Here is a 23289-nt window from a genome sequence, read left to right as displayed (position 1 = left end):
TTAATCCATTTTCACTGTGGTAGCTTTGGTGGGTCCCATGAGAACTCATCACTAAAATGGTAACCTATATGTTAAGATGGCAAATTTCATTTGATTTTGAAGGAAAAAAATTATTTAATAATCGGGGAAATTCCTTATGACTGTCAGTATAATAGATTTTGCATTTCCAATTTTTTTCATGAGCACTAGATTTTCAGAGTTTACAGAGATCACACATTTTAAAATAAAGAGTTCTTTTGAGTCACACACACACACACATACACGTGTAAAGAATATAAAGAATTTAGAAAATGTAGAAAAGAACAAGAAAGAAAATGTCACAAGTAATCCCTTTACCCAAAGATAAGTTCTGTTAACATTTTCATATGTTTCTATGCGTATGAAACTATGTATACATTTGTTTTAATTAGCTCATTGATTTAACAAACATTTACTGAGCTCCTACTATATGCCAGGTATTATGTTTGGCCTGAGAATGCCTCATGAAAAACCGAAAAAGATCCCCACATTTTTGGAGTTTATACCCAGCAGGTAATAAACCTGCGGGAGAGCGCAGGGAGGAGAGACCCACAATAAATAATAAACATAGTAAATAAATACATCCTATAGAATTTTAGAAGATGATATTGATACTGAGAAAAATAAGGCAGGGTAGGAGAGATGGAAACTCCAGGGATGGGGGGCCTGGGTGACACCAGGATGGTCAGTAAAAGCCGCAGCGAGAAGGGGCATTTGGGAAAGACCTGAAGGAGGTAATACGAAGGGATTTTGCAGACAAAGAGCAGAGGGGGCAGCAGTGTGCCTGTCCTGTTCTAGGACTAGCAAGAAGGCCAGTGTAGCCACAGTGGAGAGAGGCAGGAAGAGTATGAAGGGCACAAAGTCTCAGAGGTCATGGGATTTCAAGCATATAGAGCCTTGTAGTCCGTGGCAACGACTTACAATTTTACTCGAAGTGAAATGCAAACCTATGGCAAGATTTTAAGCATAGAAATGACCGGATTAATCTTACATTTTAAAAGGATGCCACCTATGTCGGGAGTCATATTGTATAACATTTTGTGTTCAGCTGTATTCATTCAATAGGGGAGCATTTTCCCAAGTCATTTTGTATTTATGGGGAAGAGGCATCATCTTAATATCTGCATATTAATTCCACCAGTGTACCTATTAGTGAATGTATTATTTATTTTCAGTTTTTCTCTACTCATGCTATTGAGTTGAACATCCGGTACGTGAGTCTTTATCTCAGTGTCTGTTCTTTAGAATACATGCTTGTAAGGGGCGGTACTGAGTAACAGGTATGAATAAGAGTTGTGAAACGTATGTCCAGATTGTTTTTCAAAAAAGCCACGTACATTTATACCCTCAGAAGCAACATGTAAAATATGACATATTATCTTGATTGACAGAATAGTATGCGAGTTTTCCTAACTTAGGAGACCAACAAAACTCATTCACTCATTTATTTATCAACAAAGACTTCTTAAAACTATACTGTACAACAATCACTAGACACATCAGAATGACACAGGCCCATATTTTTCACACACAGCTACATTTCTTATCTTTCTTCTTTCACTCCTTTTTTCTTCATTAACCCACTCTCATATAACTGACTTTGAATGTAAATGACCAACAAGCATGGCTCAAGCCAGGATACATCCCTTTTCCTCCCTCTCCTAACATTTCTTATATCAGTTCCTCAACGTGATTTTTGATGATACCTGAAACAGAGGCTTCACAGAAGCCTAACTCCCAGCATCTCAGAAGAAAGGGTTTGCCAAGCAAATGAAGGGGGCAAACAGAAACACAGAGGAAAATATATATTAAACGCTTTAAAAAATCATTCTTATGTATTTATTAGTCTTATTAAATTTTTTCAATTAAAGTAGCATTTAAGCAATACAACTTCTTTCCTCAAGAAACACTTTCAATTCAAATTTTCACTGAAGTCAGACTAATCCTCTGTAAGCTTTGGGGCTTTGCTTCAATGATCTGAATATTTCCCCATGTTGATAAACATAAGACTGTGTGTCTGAACAGGCCATATATTTGTACAGCTTTAGACTAATTGAATGAATTTTATGTTCTCTTGGATTTAAAAAAGTTTCATCATTCTTTATTTTATAACCTCATGGTAATAGAGTCAGCATAAGTATATATATATTTTAGAAACTCAGAACTGAGAACAGAAAAATGTCACTATAACAAGTATTTATGCATTTATTCAAAAGGCCTGCATGTATTATGTTTAATTTACTATCAAAATGTACTTAAAATCTAATAAGGAGACTCTTAAGAGTAAGTAAATTTACAGGGCTTAACACGGTATCATTTCCCAATTTAATATTGAGTGCTTTCCCTATGCCAACACTATGCTACTGCTTTACAAGAATAACCCCATTTAACTACCAGAACAGTTCCATGACACAGCTTGTATTATAATCTGCATCTTACAGATGAGGAAACGAATGCTCAGGGAGGTTTAAGTCACACGTCTAATTTCATCCAGCTAACAAGTGGTAAAAATAGAAACTTGAACCTAGGTTTCTCAAATACCAAAGCACTAGGATTTGGCTACTTTGGGACTCATTTAGAGGTCATGGTCATACAAGCAAAGGATTAGAAGGAAAATTAGAAGTTACAATGGAAAATAACATGGTGTAGAGGTAAAAGAAGAAGGGCAAGTCTCAGATCACTTATTTACCAGTGATATAAACTTGGGTTACATTTACCTCTAGTCCTTGATTTCCCATCTATAAAACAGATATAATTAAAAGACTGTGTAAAACACTCCATAGATGCTAAGCACCTGCTATGCATTAAATGATGGTAATATGTTCAGAAGTAATATAAAGAAGATTGTATAACAGAATGAGGCACTTGCCCAGGTGGTTTGGTGGAAGAACAGAAATTAGCTGGGAGTGGAGGTGGTTACTGTAACATATATTATTAAGTATCTGAACTAAAATCTAGATGCAGCAAAATGCAGTGACATATATGATGTGTTTTGACCCTCCAATCAAATATCATCTAAATCATTTTTTTAGAAATAAAGCACTTTGGGATAAATATATCAATAGTAAGCATCTAACGGTCTTCATGTATAAATGCATGTTCATGCAACACTAACTTAGCAACACTTTTTGTCTGACATTAAAATAATATTTTTGCACACGTCATTTGTAGGGCATATGTTTTCAAAAGTCTCCCCCTAGCCCTCATTAACAGAAGGGTGGGGGGAAAGCTAAGCTATCTTGTTCTTTCGCTTTGCTTGATCCTCTTTTCTGAACAAGGAGTTATATTTCAAAATTATTTCTTGGGCGTCTTGGTGAAGGCTGAGATTGTGAAACCACCTTTTAAGGTACAAAAATGAACTCCTACGGTAGTGATTAAATTCTTGAGGCCACTGTTTGTTGTCACCTATTTACTCAGAGATAATACATGAATTTGCAAAGCACAGTATTCTGACCCACAGAATATTGTTCATTTGAGCCACTTGTTTTATGATTAATAATAAATGATCTGTTTATCCTCTTTTTATTGTCATTTTTTAATAGTACCCCACAAAAAGTACACAAACTCAGGTCTGCAACATTTTCACTGATCTGAGGACAAAAAAATTATAGCGAAGTTGGTCAACCATCTTTTCTTAAAAAGAAATATTCTTCATTCTTAGATAAGGTATCATAGTGTCATTACATTGTTTAAATGTCCCTTCTTTGAAGAATGAATGTGAGAGAGAGGTAGTAAAGGATTTTCTTTAAAGGTCCTTATTTGGGAAAATAAAAGCTTGGTTGCTTTATAACACTATTGTTTTTGTTATTGTTATTTTACTGGTCCAGGAGATCAAAAAAGTCTGGAATTCACCATTCTACAGTTCTTTGGTCACCTTTAAAAATTAAAACAGGGCATAACGGTGGTTTTTAAATATTTTCAGGGTTGAGTAGTCATTTCCTGTAATACTTTTAGTAAAATCCTACAAAATTAATGAGGAGTTTGTAGGTCTGCTAGTCACTGATAAGCTGGTGACATATTTAATTCTCATGGATGACACGATGAGAAAGCCATGCTCTGATGTCTCCAACCCAGAAAATAAAAACATGAGTACAGAAGGAAAAACATGTGAATTTCTTACCAGAGATGGAACAGAAGGTTACACAGTGTAGAAGAAAAACCTTGCACCAGACACTTGTTAGAAATGCAAGACATTTTATTTGAGCTACTGCAGTAGGGGAGAGAGATAACTCTTTATAGAACTGAGCTCAGCTCCAAATACAATGGGGACAATTGGGGATTTATAACCATTGGGCAGGGTGGGGGTTCAGTGGATAGAAAATTACTAAGAGGAGATATCAAGTGGAGGGGGATCCTTGCTAAAATGGCCTGACAGGATTCTTGCTAGAGTCTGACCAAGGACTTAGATATTAAGGGTGAAGGATGAGGAACTTAAGTAGATATCAAGGGTGGAGAGTTTTACTAAACTGACTTAGCAGGATTCTTTGCTAAAACTGGGCTCAGCAGACTAAGGTCAAAATCTAGTTGAAAAGATGGTTCAGAGGAACTTGACTAAAGTTTGGTCAAGGAGGGAGTGTTTGTCAACAGACTGGTCAGAAGATGAAGGTAAAAGAAACTAACATATCATGCGATTTTTAATACAAATCATTTTTTGACTAAATTTGTTTAAAATTTAAAAAACAAAAACAGTTCACCTATTTCTCCCACCTACCTCTCCCTCTTGTTTTATAGATAAAGATATAAATAGATATAGATATATAGATATACATACACATATGTATATGTTTATAGATTCCACATATAAGAGAGATTGTACAGTATTTGTCTTTCTTTGTCTCACTTATTTCACTTAGCGTAATGCCCTCAAGATCCAGCCATGTTGTTGCAAATGGCAAGATTTCATTCATTTCTATGGCTGAATAATATTGCAGTGTGTGTATGTGTGTGTGTGTGAGTGTGTGTATCCACCCATCCATTGATGGACATTTAGGATGTTTCTGTATCTTAGCTATTGTAAATAATGCTGCAATGAACATGGGGTGCGTATATCTTTTCAAATGAGAGGTTTTGGTTTCTTTGGAGAAATACCCAGAAATGGAATTGCTGGATTGTATGATAGTTGTATTTTTAATTTTTGAGGAGCCACAAACTGTTTTCCATAGTGACTGCACCAATTTACATCCCACCAACAGTGCACAAGTGTTCCCTGTTTCCACATCCTCTCCAACACTTGTTATTTTGTCATTTTACTAATCATTCTAACAGGCATGTGGTTATAGCTCATCATTGTTTTGATTTGCATTTCCCTGATGATTAATGATGTAGCACATCTTTTCATGTACCATCTTTTCATTGGCCATCAGTATTCAGATCTTCTGCCCACTTTTTAATTGGGTTGTTCAGTTTCTTACTATTGAGTTGTATGGGTTCTTGGCATATTTAGGATATTAGCCCCTTATCAGATACATGATTTGAAAATATTTTCTCGCATTCAGTAGTTTGTCTTTCCATTCTGTTGATGGTTTCCTTTGCTATGCAGAATCATTTTAGTTTGACGCAGTCTCATTTGTTTGTTTTTGCTTTTTTTGCTTTTGTTTTCGGTGTCAGATTTTAAAAATTATCTGTGAGCTTACTGCCTATATTTTCTTCTAGGAGTTTTATGGTTTCAGGTCTTATGTTCAAGCCTTTAATCTATTTTGTGTTAATTTTTGTGTGTGGTGTAAGGTTGTGGTCCAGTTTCATTCTTTGTCATGTGGCTGCTCAATTTTCCCAACACCATTTACTGAAGAGACTGCCTTTTCCCCATTGTATGTTCTTGGCTCCTTTGTCATAAATTAATTGACCCTATATGTGTGCATTTATTTCTGACTCTATTCTATTCCAATGATCTATGTGTCTGTTTTTATGCCAGTATCACACGATTTTGTAGGTTTGTAATATAGTTTGAAATCAGGGAGTGTGATGTCTCCAGCTTTGTTCTTCTTTCTCAAGATTCTTGTGGGTTTTCAGAGTCTTTTTATGTTTCCAGAAACAAATCAGTTTTTGAAAGACTAACCTAAACCCCTGAGCTTTATCTAACAAGTTAATCCCTTTAGCTGAGCATAAAAGGACATTCACTTTAGCAAATTTTCATTTTGAACCACACAAATGTGTATTTTAAAATCCTCTAAATTCTAGGTTGTGGCACATTGTTAAACTGGCTTTAACAAGAGCAACTTGATTCTTTGCTCAAAATACCTTCTGATAGATGTGAGCTTTTATTTTTTTTTCCGAATGTCGTGATTAGAGGATTTAGTATTAAAGCTCGAGTGGATATCGTTAACAGAAATGAGACAATCAAACCAATTACTATATTTCACTGAAAGCATTCTTTAAGTGGGGAAGAAGATAAGAAATCTTACCTTTTAGAATCTTAAAATTGTCTAACTTTCACTGTGTTTACTAGACTCTCGCAACAATAGCAGCAGGATCCCTTTTCATTAGAATTATCCTGGGAAATACTTTAGATTATCTTCTCAGATGTGGCTTATCTCACCATATGTCACCACTGCAGAAAAGTCAGCATTGAATTCAAACACTCTTTTGTGCATAATCTTTTGAGGTCAAACAGGATGCTCAGAAAGATAAGAAAAAACAACATTAATAAATACTAATTGAGCATCCATCACTGCCTAGCACCATCCTAGGTTGTAAGGGGTCCCTAATCTTTCAGTATTTACAGCCTAAAGGGGGATACAGACAAACATTACATAATTATATATCATTTTGACAAAGGCTATAGCAGGATAAGGTTCAGGGTGCTGTTGGAACACACAAGAAGAGTGTCGATCTCATTTCTTGGGTTGGGTTGAGCGTTGGGAAGAGGGTGGGAAGAGGTGAGAGTGTATGTTTGTGTCTGTGCATTGGACAATGGAGGTTGGAGAGGAGTAGTGGCCTCCTTGGCAGAAAGAGGGAAGGGAGAAAGTGCAAGAAGTGATTTATAGACTGAGACCCAAAGGATAGAGAAGGAATTATCCAGGAAGAAGAAAGGGGACTGAGAAGAGTGTTTCTAAAAGAAGTAACATGTGCAACGGCTCAAGGGCAAAAAAGAAAGTATATTTAACTTAATACTTTAGATAAATGCTTCTCAAGCTTTAATGAGAATACGAATCACCTGAGTTTAATGTCAAAATACAGCTCTCATTCAGTAGTTCTAGGGCAGGACCTGAGCTCCTGGGTATCTAACAAGCTTCCAAGAGATATCAGTGCTGCTGGTTCATAGACCAAACTTTGAGTAGCAGCATATAAACAACTCAGTTTCCAGTAACTGGACACTTCACTCTGGTGAAATAACTGAATATTCCTTAGGCTATTTTCTGATGGTGACCCACTTATTCACACTGCATGAATCATTAATGATTGCAGCGTGGTGACAGCTCAGGACTCGGGCAATTCATATATAACATTGCTCTACAAAGGAGTCTGCTTCTCTTCCGGTAATATTTTTAAAGTCACTACTTTAAATTCTGCTTTTGTACCTCCTTTCCTACCTTCATCTTCCTCCTCACTGAAATGTATTTAGCAGTCTCAGCATGAAACCAGTCTGAAAGGATGTGCTTAATAAATACTGTCAACACTTGTCAAAATCAAATGAAAATGTCCCAGGAAAGTATTTGCAGCCATACCCATTAGGAGCAAGTTATAAGGCTGTACTGTATCTTGACAGCAGTTCCTTTAATGTCAGTTTGAACTCATTTTAATAAATGCATGAGTTTCATGTTCTTGCCATCTCTGTCTCATCCTGTAGCAGCAAATGTTCTGCTTCTCTAGAGACAATATTTTTGCAAATACTCTAAAAATTCCATTTCCATTCCAAAGACATGGGAACAGATTGGGCTCTGTTGTAGCCACCTACTGGAAATTTACATCCATGTCACATGATTTAAAAGATATGCCTCTCTAGATATATTTTGGATATAGGTGTCAATAAATTGATTCATAATGTGTTTCAGGAGAGTGAAAGATGCATTGGCTTTGGTGCAAGGAGTTGCCTCACAGTTATTGTGAAGTAATGCACAGATTTTAGTCCCACTATGTGACTCTATTGCCTCATTTAATTCTTATAACAATAAACAAATATATATATATATATATATTTTTTTTTTAATGCTATACATGCTTAGCCTTAGAACAAATGGCGTGAGCCCTACAGGCAAGCAACAGTTTCAAATTCCCTTCTTCACCTCCATCTCAGACCAGGATCTCACAATCATCTTAAAGGCAGAAGGGCTTTCAGGATACATGTGGGTAGACTTGTCATTTCTTCTTCCCATTAGACTAGCTCAGCAGTTAAACTTTATGTACATAGTAATTACTATAGCACCCGTGGCTACTTGCAGTCATATACAGTGTGCTTCATGGGAAAACAAGGAACTTCCATGGGTGATCTTTCACTTTTCCCGATGTTCCCATTACTCCCTGATTTTAGACCTACTCTCCCTAAGTTAGATGTGATCCCCCTTTAGAACGATCACAGATTGTTGAAGCTCTGTTTCTACTCTGTTTTATATCAGGTTTGTCTCCACCTTACTTCTCAGTCTGCCTACTTCCCACTCTCAGGACCAATAACCCTGCAAAGAGACATGGGAGGTGTCCTAACAGTGAACCTAAGTCCTTTGGTGGCCTGGATGGAAGTGATCCACCAGCTCACCAGAGCTGCCTAAGAGACACAGTAGCAAACAGGACATGTAGCTTTGTAGACTCTTCAGCCTGAACTCCTGCACATGGAGCTTTGGCTCCTAAAAGAAATAACATACAATTTCTCTGACTTATGGGCCAAGTTATTACAGCCCAAAGTTAGCTTGGTCTGTGGTCCTGTCTTCCACGTGAAAATGATTTGGGACCTCACGTGTTTCGTGTTTGTGTAAAAGCCAAACTTTCCTGTGGCCAAGAAAGCATTCAGAGGGACATCTGCAGTTGCGTTTGAGGGAGAATCACACTTAATAGCGTAAAAAGCTATAACCTCATGTGTGGGAAGCCTGTAAAAATACGGCTGAAAACTCAGACTTTCTATGATATTTTGAAAGTGATGTCCATAGCTAGCAGGGACCACAGACTTTACTCCAAACATGTCATCTATAAAAGAAGAGACAGACCCTGAAAAGCTAGGCAGTATCCTGGCTAAGAAGTTATAGCCAGTATCTGGAGCCAGTTAGCTTTTGCATCCTTTCCCCCTCCCTCCCTCCCTCCCCTCGCCTTCCTTTCCTTCCTTCCTTCCTTCCTTCCTTTTGCAACCTTTCACTAGTTCAACAAAAATAACATGGGTGCTGTCTTTTCATTTAAATTATACTCATTCCATTCCTCAAGGTGGCAACTTCTCAGAAAATAATACATAAAGTTTAAAATAAAGCGGATCTTACTTGAATTATTCTTTGAAATTTTTACCCAAATTTCTGATCTGTTACGTAGCACCATAAGCAGTCATGTAAAAATGTTATTCATATAATTAATAATAGAAATACAAACAGACTACATACATGCAATATTTGACTTATGGTTAATTGCAATGCAGTGAAAGTTGACTAATTCAGAACTTAAAGCATGAGGGTTATATGTTATTCAGAAATACATTGTTTATTTAACTGATTTTCTATTGTGCTTCTCTTAAGAAAAAAATTCTATATTTTGGGTTGATAATTGCATAAAGAATCATTAGACAGTATTCCAAAAAATGTATTTCAATGAATTGTATATGTTCTATGTGGCAAACAACCATGAAAATAAAATGTGTAGACTTGAGATAACAGTACATTTTTTTAAAACCCAAATTTGTGTATTTTCAGAAGAAAAATATTTAGCCTAATTTAAATACCAAAACAACCCTCTGAATCTTAATTTTTCTAAATATTCTAAAAATAATTTCAATTTATATCACACCTTGAGGCTGCAGAAATAATTTCAAATCTTTAAAAATATTTATACAGCCCCATATATAGTCAAGCCCACCAAGATTTGACAGAAATAGGGGAAAAGGATAGAAGTCTAGAATTATGGAGACAGAGAAGTTAAGATACCATCTCCAGCCACAGAGATGATAAAGAGACGACCTGTGTTTTCTAAAGCTCATGTTCGTTTCACAGTACCACCCTTCCTCCCAGTTAAAATTATGTTTTTCCCTCATTTTAAAAAATAAAATGAGTTGGGTTTTTTTTGTTTTGTTTTGTTTGTTTTGGTTTTGGTTTTTTTTGCGGTGCGCGGGCCTCTCACTGTTGTGGCCTCTCCCGTTGCGGACGCGCAGGCTCAGCGGCCATGGCTCACGGGCCCAGCCGCTCCACGGCACATGGGATCTTCCCGGACCGGGGCACAAACCCGTGTCCCCTGCATCGGCAGGCGAACTCTCAACCACTGCGCCACCAGGGAAGCCCAAAATAAGTAATTTTTATGTGTCCATTTTGGCCGAGCAGAATTAATGTGAAAATTGAAAGGATATTCCTTGGGTTTTAAAACTGCTTGCTTAAGAAAAGATGTCAACCCTGCTAGAAGTCACGCAGATGCGCTGTGTCCATCCACCTACACTGGAAGGTGATGGGTCGCAATTTTCTATTCACAATGGAATAGGTCATAGTGCTTCCACCAATTACAAAAGTGAAACCAACAAAGAGGCAAACAGCAATGTCAGCAGGAGGGTTGCAGTGTTCCACACAGTCTGAAAAGATGATTTTCCATAAAACCACGTCATGCTTCTTTCTTTCTGAGTACAGAGATGATTCACCAGAATGTGTTCTCTTTTGTGTTTTGGGGCACAAACAGCGAGTTGGAGTCACCCCTGATGTATGAGGTTCCGGAACTGCAGCAGGGCAGCGCCAGCGGCAGCTCGGGAAGTAGCTTGGGTAGCTCCATCACTGCGTGTAAGAAGGTAACACTGCCTAACACCACTCTCCTCTCACCGATTGAACTTGAACACTACTTTAGTTTGACTTTTCAAGCACTTCTTCTAAAGCAGGAACAGCAACAAAAACACACCACAGAATCACCCACAATTTGCTCCCCAGGACAACCCCCTGATGACATTCAAAACTCTAATTCATGGAAATGATCGGAAAACTCAAGCATTTCAGAAAGGTCTGATTTAAAAATTCTAAGCCTCCAGTGCTTCACCACACCTCCAACTTTTTCTAGTAACTCTTTCCAAACATAGCCATGATTGACGGCTTCTTGGATCTCCTTGTAGAAAAATCTTCACAGGTTTTGAATGGCTCAACTTATTATAATAAGCTCCTAAGTCTATATCTAAGAAAAATGCATGGCTCTTCTCTTTTTGCTGTTTTCTTAAAGGGAAGGGTAGCCTGGTTATTTTATTAGGAACAGAATTGCATTTCCTGGAGCATAGATTTTAGAACTGATAAACAAGTCTTGCTTTAAGACACTTGCAGAAAGTTGTCATTTGAACAACATAAAATCATCTAATTTAATTGTCTGATTTTTCCAGCCAATCCAACTTCAGACCCAGAAATTTAAAGCCAAATGCCCAATTCCTCATCTAATGCTTTTATCACTATTTGATGCTGAATTCCAGAGAAAAGTGTGTTCCTTTTCGTGAAAACTTAGAGGAAATCACACTGGATTAGTTCATTTATTGTTAAAACAAAGTTCAATTATAAAAAGTACTTACAGCTATAAATTAAGATAAATTCTTTTACTAATCATATTGTATAAGTATATATAATTATGTATACATAATGTGCATTATATATGTATATATATTTCAATTTACTGATTACTGTACCCAGTTAAGCAGCCTTATGTATTCTCTGCTTGTGTGATTTTGTATAGTTTTTAAGTACCAAAGAAAACAAATATCTTCATTAGAAAACATATGTTGATTATAAAAAAGTAGCATTAAATGTAATTTTACAAAATATTTTATGCATATATTCATAACCAAATATAAATATATACCTGCCTGATTAATTAAGGATTCTTATTATCATGTGTTATATGATCCTCATAAAATTCTTATAGAGGATTCCGTACTATGAATTCCAGTTTTTAATGTAGAAAACCGAGGCGCTACAATTCAAAATGATTTTGAATTACTTATGAAAGAACTAAAGCAGCAGGTTTTCAAGCCCTAGGTATGGTCTATTCAACTCTGTAACTCTAAATTATAAAGTCTTCACTGGATGCTATGTCTTTCATAAGGCTAAATGATTTTTAATTTATTCTACTTTTTAAATAACTCTATTTCTATTGATTAGAATTCCAGCGGCATTTAAAAGAAAGATTGAAGCCAGACTGCCTGAATTTGACACCCTGTTCTACAATTACTAGTTGTGTGATTTCAAGCAAATTACCTCTTCATGCCTCAATTTGCTCATCTGAAAAAAGATAATATTACCCACTTCACAGGGTTGAGGTGCAGATTCAATGAGTTTATAGACGTGAAATGTTTAGAACAGTGCCTGGCATATTGTAAGCACTCAAAATAATGATTACCTACAACTAATAGTATTCTAAAGAATGATTTTATCAACAAGTAAACAGTGCCAGAAAAAAAATTCAATATTGGCATTACCGTGCTGAGAGAGTTAGTACTTTATGATCTGTTATCTCAATTATGCTTATTTCCCTAGAAAATAGGTAGTCATATTCATTTTTTAAAAATCTTGTCTGGAAGCTAATGAGCTAATAAAGCTGTTTGGGACCGGGCAGCTACTAGAAAAAGTAAAATAAAAATTCAGTCATCTATTCTAAATGACTTCATGTATATATATATATATATATATATATATATATATATATATATATATGAATTTAAAGTTTTAAATATAATTCTACTCATTCCACAATTATTTCTAGAACAACTAGTATTAGGTTGAACCATATGAAACTGACTTTTTTATGGATCAAAAATGATCAAATAGGGGCTTCCCTGGTGGCACAGTGGTTGAGAATCCGCCTGCCGGTGCAGGGGACACGGGTTCGTGCCCCGGTCCGGGAAGATCCCACATGCCGCGGAGAGGCTGGACCCGTGAGACATGGCCGCTGAGCCTGTGCGTCCGGAGCCTGTGCTCCGCAACGGAAGAGGCCACAACAGTGAGAGGCCCGCGTACCACAAAGAAAAAAAAAAAAAATCAAATAAGGGTAATTCCATACAGTCCAACCCAAATACTTTTAAAACTTTGTTACATCCTGAGGAAAGATACAAGGATAGATCACAAACGGCCCCTGGTCTGGAAGAATTTACAGTCTAGTGTGGGAGATAATACTGGTTTCTCTTGTGAAAAGTCAAATGATAATTAATAAGTTAAATAATTATGTGAGGTAACTACACAGGCATATCTCAAGATAGACAAGTTCATCTTAATTTGGACTTTGAGGTATGATTAAGATTTGAATGAGTAAAGACATTATCCAACTAAATTTAGGAAGGATTGTTACAAATTAATGCAGGAGAAGTCAATACCTTTGAGTACTGGCAATATTTTTCTAATATTCATAGCACATTCCTTTCATTTTAAATATTCTCTTAAGCTTACATACTAATTGCAGTTTAAGACAATTTAGTAGCCATATATGCCACGTGTCATACACCATGTGGGCTATAGCGGTTTTCCTTGCCTTCAAAAAAGTAGCTCACCTGTGTTTCTTCTCTTCTTTGTATCAGGAACATGGGCCCTCAGTGAAAGGCATGAATATTGAGACTTTATTCCTTTATTTTATTATTATTACTTATTATATTATTATTTATTATTATTACTGCAAGCTGATTTAAGTGATCATGATTATATTTTTAATTGCATTAATCACAGATTAATTGGGGAAGTGAGGATCTATATGTTCACAAATGCACTATAATGTATATTCTGTACAAAAGTGACAAAAAGAATAAGGACAGCTCTGTCTTAGAAATAGCAAGGCTGTCCAGCTGAATCAGCACTCTTCACAGTCAGTCAACCTTCTATAAGAGTAACATGGATAATTGAACTCTATTGGTAATTCCCCAAACTCATTTCATGTAATAACTTCATCTTCTTCCCCATCAAACCTTCTTATCAGAACTGATACCTTGTTAAATTAATCAGTGGAAGAAATGAAACAAGGTTCCAGAAGATAATGCATTAGTTGAATAATCAGCCTCTGAAAAATTGCAAATTGACCGAATGTATTTCATGTGCCGTGTGCTTCACAGTGAATGTCTAAGCTTTTTGGGACTCCTACCCAGGTGCAATTTTCTTGTTAGGGAAAAATGGTCACTGGACACCATAGCTGTGAAAAAGCCATATCATCAGGAAAAAGACTTTGGTGGTCTTATTTGAAGGAATTATTGACTCCTTAATATATGTTTTTATCAGTAAGTCTTTCCCCAGAGCTAAGATTACCATATCATCTAGTCACAGCCTATATATACACTCTCCTGGAATTTTGTGGATAGACTCCCCTTTTGCTCTCAAAAGTTCCCTGGTATGCACAATGTTATACCATTATCCCAGCTCTAGCTTCAGAATTATTCTTTCTCTTCCTTCTCCCCTTCCTCTAAGTGCTAAGAAAGTCATCAGACAAATTCACACTGAGGTGTTAGTGATTGCTTAAAGTAAAGCAATAAAATTGCAATCACAATAAAATAGTGACTGCAAACATAAAATCTATTTTTACTTAACTACTACGACTGCTAAACTAGTTCGACTGCCCCCTCCCTTAACTGACATTGACAACTGAGCTCATTGCGCCCGGACATGATTTCAGAATTCCATTCATCACAAAGCATCAATCCATCCAAGTTGGGATGTAAGCTAACCCCTATGTCACCCTAATTTAATGAACACCAAGACCCAGGGGAAGTTTTAGTGTATGTAAAATAATGCATTTAAATGATAGAATTCCAAATATTGCCAGAAAAAAATTGAGAGAAAGAAAGAGAGCTGCTGGTGGAGAGGGAATACTGGAGCTCTCTGTGGTATCTCTTAAAATTGTATCTCACACGGACATTCCCTGATGTTTCCTCCTCTCATAGGACAATTCTTCCTTACAAGACAAATGTAATCACCTTTGTGAAACTGAATCATAGAGACTTTCCTTTAAATGAGCTAAATTATTATAAATGTTATCCTTTTATGTCTGTTAAACACTAAGTGAAAGGTCCTTATATTTTCTCTATAATAAATCAAAATCTGTTATCTAAAGGGAGGTAGTGAAATGTTGTGTAACAAAGCTGGACCTGGAATCCAAAGTCCTGAGTTAAATTCCACGTTTCTCTTTTTACTGTGTGATTTTAGGCCAGTGATGTAACTTCTCTGAGTCAGATGTCTTAGGGGTGGTGTGACGTTTATATACAGAAAGTTTTGTGTAAGTCCTTGGCACATAGTTGGTGCTCAATAATTACTAGTTCCAAGTAAATAATCTTTATACAAGGGCAAAATTTATGTAAGTAAAATTTAAAAACTAATCTGGACGTAGCATGCATTGTGCCTTCATTGTGTTGAGTATCTGTTAGACTTTCCTCTAGTTTGAAAGCATTATAGTCAATGCCATATTTCCACAATAGCTGGACATTTTCAATGCATGCTTTACTTGATGGACTGAAGATTTGTAACTTGGGATATAGTGGAACCAAGTCTCTGAAGAGGATTCATGTGAGGAAAGAATTGTTGGAGAAGAATCAATACCTCAAAAGCCTTCTCTTTTTATGTCATGTTAATTAAATCCACCTTAAACTTTGACTTATCAAAGGCAGCAGGCTGATAACATTTCAGTTTCCCAGAGGCAAAGTTTGATCTTAATATGACATCTGATCAGCTCTCTGAAGTTTCAAGAGCATTCTTTGGTGTGACTGACCTCCTTTAAACTGACTTAAATTTGCTGTCAACAGTGGCACAGATACATCTGAAGAACAGAATGGAAGCCCCTTGATGTTTCATCCTACTCTGTAATATACATTTTCATCTAAGCCCATATCATTTTGATGACATGTAATTAACAAAAGCAATTCAATTAATGTGTGCAGGCATGGGCATACAAACGGAGAAGCTTTTTCAGAATCTGATCCATATCTCTAAAGACATTTTTATTAGTCAGAATTATACTGCTTTTGGCCAAAAGGCTCAGTATTAATTCTAGGAAGTACATGATGGAAAATAGCTATAATATTCTGTATTTCTAGAAACTGTTTCTTTTTTTTTTTTTTGCGGTACGTGGGCCTCACTGTTGTGGCCGCTCCCGTTGCAGAGCACAGGCTCCGGACGCGCAGGGTCAGCGGCCATGGCTTACGGGCCCAGCCACCCCGCGGCATGTGGGATCTTCCCGGACCGGGGCACGAACCCGTGTCCCCTGCATCGGCAGGTGGACTCTCAACCACTGCGCCACCAGGGAAGTCCTAGAAAGTGTTTCTTTAAAGGAAGGAAGGGCTTTTAAAAATATATAACTAAATAAATAAAATTTAATACAAAGCCAGCATAATTGAGCCATAGCCACCTTTCTATAGAAGGAAGACACAAGGCTTTTCCCTCTGAAGTGTAAACTACTCAGAGCTCTATAAATACGCTCTTCTGATCAAGCAACCTGGTAGTGATTTTCAGGCTCAGATTTTGATACCAGAGAATGGCCTATCCAAATTTTGTTAAACTGCTAGGTGTCTTGTTGTATTGCTCTCCTGCAGGAGTAATCAGGGGCATTGAAGAAACAGGGAGATTTTTAAGAAAAGAATTAGACAGTATGGACTCCCCTGGCGGTCCAGGGGTTAAGACTCTGCACATCCAATGCAGGGGTCACGGGTTCGATCCCTGGTCACGGAACTAGGATCCCACATGCTGCGTGGTGCTGGGGGAAAAAAAATATGTATCTATTATATAATATGTATATATAATATATATATATAAATTTTTTAAAAGAAAAGTGTGCATTGTCCAGCAGTAAAACGACATTTAAAAAAAAACGAAATAGTTGTCTTACTAAAAGTGATATTTGAAGATGGTTAATATAGTAGTTCTAAAGATAATTCCTTAGAGCAAAGGGAGAGTGGAGTCTGGGATGCCAGGGGAAGCATAGCTGAAGTGGATAGGGAAGCAGGGAACAGAGAGGCGGAATCTGTATACAGGCAGTGGGAGGAGGGAAAAATGAACTCTGATGAGACACATTTGGAAGTCAAGGTCAATAGGTCTCCATGACATTGAGAGTTGAACAGAACCACGAACTCTGACTATTTGAACCAAGACATCCATGAGTGGTGGTGTCACTGAGGTCATTAGGGAGAAGAGCTAGGAGACAAGGTAGCGAGTTCACAGGTTCAGATTCAGCCAAGCTGCATCTAAAGAGCCAGCCACAGAATTCCCTCTGGGGGCCATTTTGCTGACTGCCTAAGGAAACTTCCTCATGTGCTGAGCCACACTGACATCCCGGAGGCTTCAAGGTTGCACTGAGGCCAGAACAAAGATGATGCGGGCTCTGGTGGGGACTAATTTCCTCTGCCTTCACCAAAAGCAGGTTGAAATGATGAATGTCTTCTCTTGCCTTTAAAGCAGGCTGGTCCACAATGAACTTTAGAGAGGTGGGGCTATATGTGCTACATGGTGAGTTTATTCTTTGGAAAATGTCAATTCAGTAATTTTACGTGGGAAACTTTGTTGAAAACCAGCAATTATGGCTCACTTTGCAGTTTGAACATGATTCAGCTTCTTACTTCAAAAGTCAAGACTTCTATTCAGGACTCCACACCACCTCTCTTTCCTGCCAACAATTGCTATATAGAGTACTTGAGACTCCGATATGCTAGTCTTCTTCTGTTCTCTCATTTTTGCTGTGTGTGAAGAACTCCTGGAATGATTTTGCAGTGCCTTTCCTTTTCTTTCTTTTTTTTTGTTTAACCAAAAAGTAGGACTCTGAAAACCCAGAATAACTTAAAACATTTTGTGGAATTGAGGGTGATGTTGCACTATTGAAACTAGGCAAGTGATCTTTTTTCCTGAATTATTGCAATTACGCCAAACCTTTATATTAGGTATTCAATAGCTCTATCCAAAACTGGGAGGGGGTCTAAATTTTTTTAAATATCTAATCTGGCATTCAAAACTCTCTTTTCTCTCTGTGGGCCTTTAAAATATCTTACCATCCCAGGGTTCCCCATCACTAGCCTTAAGGTTCTCCTCTCTTTCCCTTCAGTCCTCCATGTAAACAACACTCTCAGCTTTGTAGCCTGCAGTAAACACCATGTTCCCCACCAGTCCTAACAGCATCCACCTTCCCTGTGTCTGGCCAGGCTCACCCTTCTGATAAAAGCGCCCACTTTTCAATTCTGCCAGAATGGCATGGAAAGATTTGGCTCAGATAAACTTGAAGAGTCCTCCATAGGGGCCTTCTGGCTCATGAATCTCTGAAAGTGAGCCCTGTCATGTGCATGCCCACATTTACCAGGCTTATCTCTACATGTTGAGAAGGAGACCTGCCCTAAAAGATCCAGATGAGGGCTCACACTCTCCAGAATGGGGAATACCCAAGAGGCAGGTGTGAACCTTAGCAAATTATGTGTCCACATGCTGACATCTTAGAAGGTAGTTGTTCCCAGCAGCTTCTTCCAAAGAAGAGTCAAGAAATGAGAAATGCCACCTTCTTATAATTGCCAAAAGCCAAAGGCACACATCAGTACTCAAGGGATATGTAGCCAAATCCGCTGTCCCTTTGACGAACAGCAAAATATGCGCTACTTACACTTTGCAGAAAAATCATACAAAGTCAATGGTAGGTCTAGATACACATCATGTGTTTTCCTACATGTGCGTTTTTTCCTATCTTTTGCTTCTCCTAACATTAAAAATCACATTTCCATCGCTGGTCATATCAACATGACAGCATTATACTGTATCTAAATAGGAATTAAATAGCAATTAATCAGCTGTCCTCCATGTATGTCTAATTTGACTCTCTTTAAATCAGACCATTCATAAATTATACTATAATAGCATTTCCTGAGTATATCTGTGTTTGAAACTCTTGTATTTTATACTTGAGACTCAAACTTGGTTTTCATTTTCATGTGGAGAAAGCTCTGATCAACTTTCAAAGCATTCTTCAGCCAGCTGACTGGCTGAAGTGTGATGTGGCAGAAGTAAACAAGCGTGGCTTGATACTGCTGGATCGCCCTCTGTGCTCTTATACCTTTCTTGTGATTGCATTGATATACAATGTAACTTCCAGGATAGAGTAATTGTGTGGCACAAGAAAAGCAGGGAGAGATCTGAAACTGTCTACCTAGTTCATTTCTTGCCACATTAGGATAAACTCTGTGCCTGGTTAATATACAAAGTCTCCAGATTACATACATGGGGACATTAATTTCAAAGAAGAGAACCCTTTTGTTCGTGAAAATTTCCATTTTATACTCAGTTACTTGCATGTGTGACATTTGTCAGAAATATTTATAAATCAGTATATTTCATATTTATTTCCCAGAAGCAAGCTTAGTTCGACCAGGATTGCTAAAAGCATCCAATAGATAAGGACTCTCTCGCTATAAGAGTACAGTTTATCTTGAGGTTAGTACGTTTATAACGAAATATGAGAATGTCACCTTCTTTCTTCTCTGGGGGTATTCCCTCCCACCATTCTCCACAGTAAAGAGAGAAAGAATTGCAGATCCGCTGCTAAGCATTTCCTTCCCAAACTTCCAAACCACCTATGCCTTTGATCTGCTCCTTGACAGTGGAGAATTGCTAGTTCCAAGGCCTTAAAAGAACTCCATTGTTTTCCAATACTTTTGTAATAGTCAATTGCAAGATTTCCAAACTGTACTAGGTGTCAGTCGTGTAATGCAAGAATGTTTCACATCCAACCAGATGATCATTGCAGAATATGTCCTATGAATAATCAAACATGATTATTCATACTTTGGAAACAGTTTCCCCCTTTTGTCAAAGGAGGCTAAATACATAAAACGTCAGGCAGTCAGCCAGAAGAGTCATCATTAAAAGGAAAATGTTATCTTAACATTTAATTCAACCTTCTGAGAAACTGAGACGAAACCACTGAGTTTTCTATGCCACTTTTTTCCCTCCACACAATAATTTAATTTCCAGTTTGTTTCCTTGTCTCTTTTTAGGAATTCAGTGTGCTTTAAATAAGCAATAGAGTTTCGCTGTGAGGTAATGAAAAGGTATCATATCCCAGAGTGGAAAACAAAAGATTACAGAGTTCTCCAAAAAGTTCACTAAGGCACAGATTAACTCAACATAAAATAAGTGTGTAAAATTACACAAAATGATCCTTTGTATTTCTGCAGTGTCAGTTGTTACTTTTGAAAACGAAATGAAAAATGTTACTTTTTCATTTCTAATTCTATTGATTTGAGTCTTCTCCCCTTTTTTCTTGATGAGTCTGGCTAATGGTTTGTCAATTTTGTTTATCTTCTCAAAGAACCAGCTTTTAGTTTTATTGATCTTTGCTATTGTTTCTTTCATTTTTTTTCATTTATTTCTGATCTGATTTTTATGATTTCTTTCCTTCTGCTAACTTTGGGGGGTTTTTTTGTTCTTCTTTCTCTGATTGCTTTACGTGTAAGGTTACATTGTTTATTTGAGATATTTCTTGTTTTTTGCGGTAGGATTGTATCGCTATAAACTTCCTTCTCAGAACTGCTTTTGCTGCATCCCATAGATTTTGGGTCATCGTATTTTCATTGTCATTTGTGTCTAGGTATTTTCTGATTTCCTCTTTGATTTCTTCAGTGATCTCTTGGTTATTTAGCAGCGTATTATTTAGCATCCATGTGTTTGTATTTTTTACAGATTTTTTTCCTGTAATTGATAAAAGGGTGAATTTTATAGGGATGTGATATCTCTATGAAGAAAATGTTACCAGCAGTAGAGATGCCACTGTTTATTGCAGAGCAAATAGGTAATAATATCTGATGAACAGCTGTCTTCGTTCTTCCCTAACATCATTCTTATCAACTCTCGGCCATCTTTACCACTGACTATGCAAATCTAATTGCCCTGCTCGCACTACAATCTCTTTGTGTAAGAAAAATTTAATTGAGTTTCCTAGAAAATGGCTAGAACAGCAATAGGGGCCTGGAGATTCTTCTCTGAGGGATGCTCAGAACTCTATTAGTGCACTTATCTGGCTTCCTTCATTTTATCGCTCCTCTTGCTTTTTCTTTCCTTATCTCCAACACACATTCATGAAAATGAAGTGCAACATTTGAAAGGACGATTTCTTTAGACAGTGTTTCCAAATCTTTTCCACATTATTATACATATTTTTTAAAAGAATATTCATTTGGAACTCTTGAATAAGCAGATGGCCAGAGGTGCTTGCCCTGGAATGGCCAACCCAGCTTCTCTCCAGCCTCCAGACAGCTGAGAGAGTCAATGTCTCAAAATCCCAACACATCTTAACTTCTCTGAGTCTACCTGTTTGGGGTTGGGGGAACGATAAATCTCTGCTTTTGAAGAATGAGTTCATTGTTCTGATGACATTATTCAATTAATTTTAAGCACCATTCCATCATTAATCATGATACATACATTAGGCAAACGTAGCGTTTTGTGTTTGAAATTTTTCTCTTTAAGGGCTTTGATGCTTCTTAACATCATTATACTTACAATTATCAGAAAATAAAATTTGACAATATTTGATAGTACAGAAGTAGAAAATGGGAATTTGCTCAACATAAAAATTCTTTGTAACCTTTCCATAAAATCTCTGAGGAAAACAAAAGCCTTGCAGAAATAATACTCATATCATCTAATGGGAAGGACGAGACATGCATGCACATTCCAAAATTCTGAGATAAAAAATTGTTTTCATCATGAAGAAGAAACATTTGATAGGGAAAAGGGGTTTGTTTCAATTATATCTTGATAGCTGGGAAGGAACTTCTGGGAAAAAGTTCAGGGAGCTGGTGGAAAGATAGGAGGAAAAGCATGTGCATTATAAAGTCTAGAAGTTGGAGCTCTTTTAGTAAGTGGGAGATTCTAGCAGAGGGTGTGTGCAGAGAAAGTATTGGAGACAAAGCCAGGAAAACACCTAAACTGGGCATAGTTCAGTATCCTGAACATTGGAGCTTAATACATATTCATGAGATGATTAACAGGTGGGAGCTGAATTGGGTTCTGTCTTGAATACTAGGCCATGGTTTGACAATAAGCCCATAAAATTTGGGGCTCACTGAGCAAATATGTCCTTCCTTGTTCCCCAGCGCCTGGTCTGGTTTCCAGTAGGAATAGATGGTACAATGCTAATGTTTATTGGGTCAATTAATCAACTGAGGTTAAGGGCTTGGGAGAGAATTACATAACATCAGTAATCGTATTTGTGATAATAATAGCTATTTATTATTCACTGTTCACTGTTTGTGAACACCCAAAGTAGTCAGATACTGTGTGTGTTTCGTATTTTTAATGTCTACTAAAAAAATTCCTCATTGTGAGTGCAACACCGACCTCATTTTGTAGGTGGAAAAACTGAGTCTCAAAGAGGTTAAGTGACCGCCTTAGGTTGCACAGTTAATTAATGGAAAAACCGGAATTTGAAACCAGGTTTGTCTTCAAAGGCTAGTACTTATCTCTGATTCTGGTTTCAGTAAGCTAGATGGATTTGAGAGGCAAGGGATGAAGGAGATAGAAGAGACAGACCATTACAACGTTAACAATTGTAATTGTTAAGGACCCTGTGGGTGTCCAGCCTTCCCTAACTGCCCTTCCCAAGTATCATCCCATCTCTTTTGTTCTCTATCACTGCACCATGTTGAATTTCTTTATGCTACCTACCACGATTTATAATTAAAAGTGTATGAAGTGTATTTCAGTGCTCCTTTATTTACTGCTGGGTTTCCATGCCAGATTTTAAGTTCCATAAATGTGGAGATCAGGTCTGCATTATCCACTATTGTATTACCCAGAGACTAGTCTATAGCATGTACTTAAATGTTAAGTGAATTAAAGAAAAAATTAGAGCAAAATATAAGACTAGAAACAGATAAAGAGGCATTCCAGATGGCACAGACATTTTAAGCCAGGGTAGGAGAGAATTGTTCTTCCATTAACTGCAAATACAGAAGTCAGGGAGTCAGGTTTCTTTTAAGGGCCAGAATTGGGGAGGGAAGGGTTTGGTTTTAGACACAAAGAGTCCAAGGTGACAGCAGGAGATCCAAGAAAAGTAACTAACAGCTAGAACTGTGAAAAGCCAAGCTCTAGAGAAAGGTCAAAGATGAAGTCGTAGACCAATGAGTCATCCCCCCAGGGGGGAATTAGTACCCTGAGAGTCAGTAAGATCTCCGAGGAAAAGGGTTGTGAGGGGTAGAAA

General features: G+C 37.2%; 1 protein-coding gene across 1 annotated transcript in view; it reads left to right on the top strand.

Moving 5' to 3' along the window:
• Positions 1–10759: 10759 nt before the first annotated feature.
• SPHKAP (SPHK1 interactor, AKAP domain containing) overlaps positions 10760–23289 on the top strand; it is a 98666-nt gene continuing 86136 nt past the window's right edge. Inside the window, exon 1 of the mRNA XM_065880184.1 lies at positions 10760–10912. Coding sequence (XP_065736256.1) covers positions 10760–10912 — 153 coding nt within the window. The remainder of the gene's footprint in view (positions 10913–23289) is intronic.

This window comes from Phocoena phocoena, chromosome 7 (assembly GCF_963924675.1).
Source record: "Phocoena phocoena chromosome 7, mPhoPho1.1, whole genome shotgun sequence".
Taxonomy (NCBI): Eukaryota; Metazoa; Chordata; class Mammalia; order Artiodactyla; family Phocoenidae; genus Phocoena; species Phocoena phocoena.
Note: the sequence above shows the minus strand (reverse complement) of the source record. Positions and strands in the feature narration are given on the sequence as shown.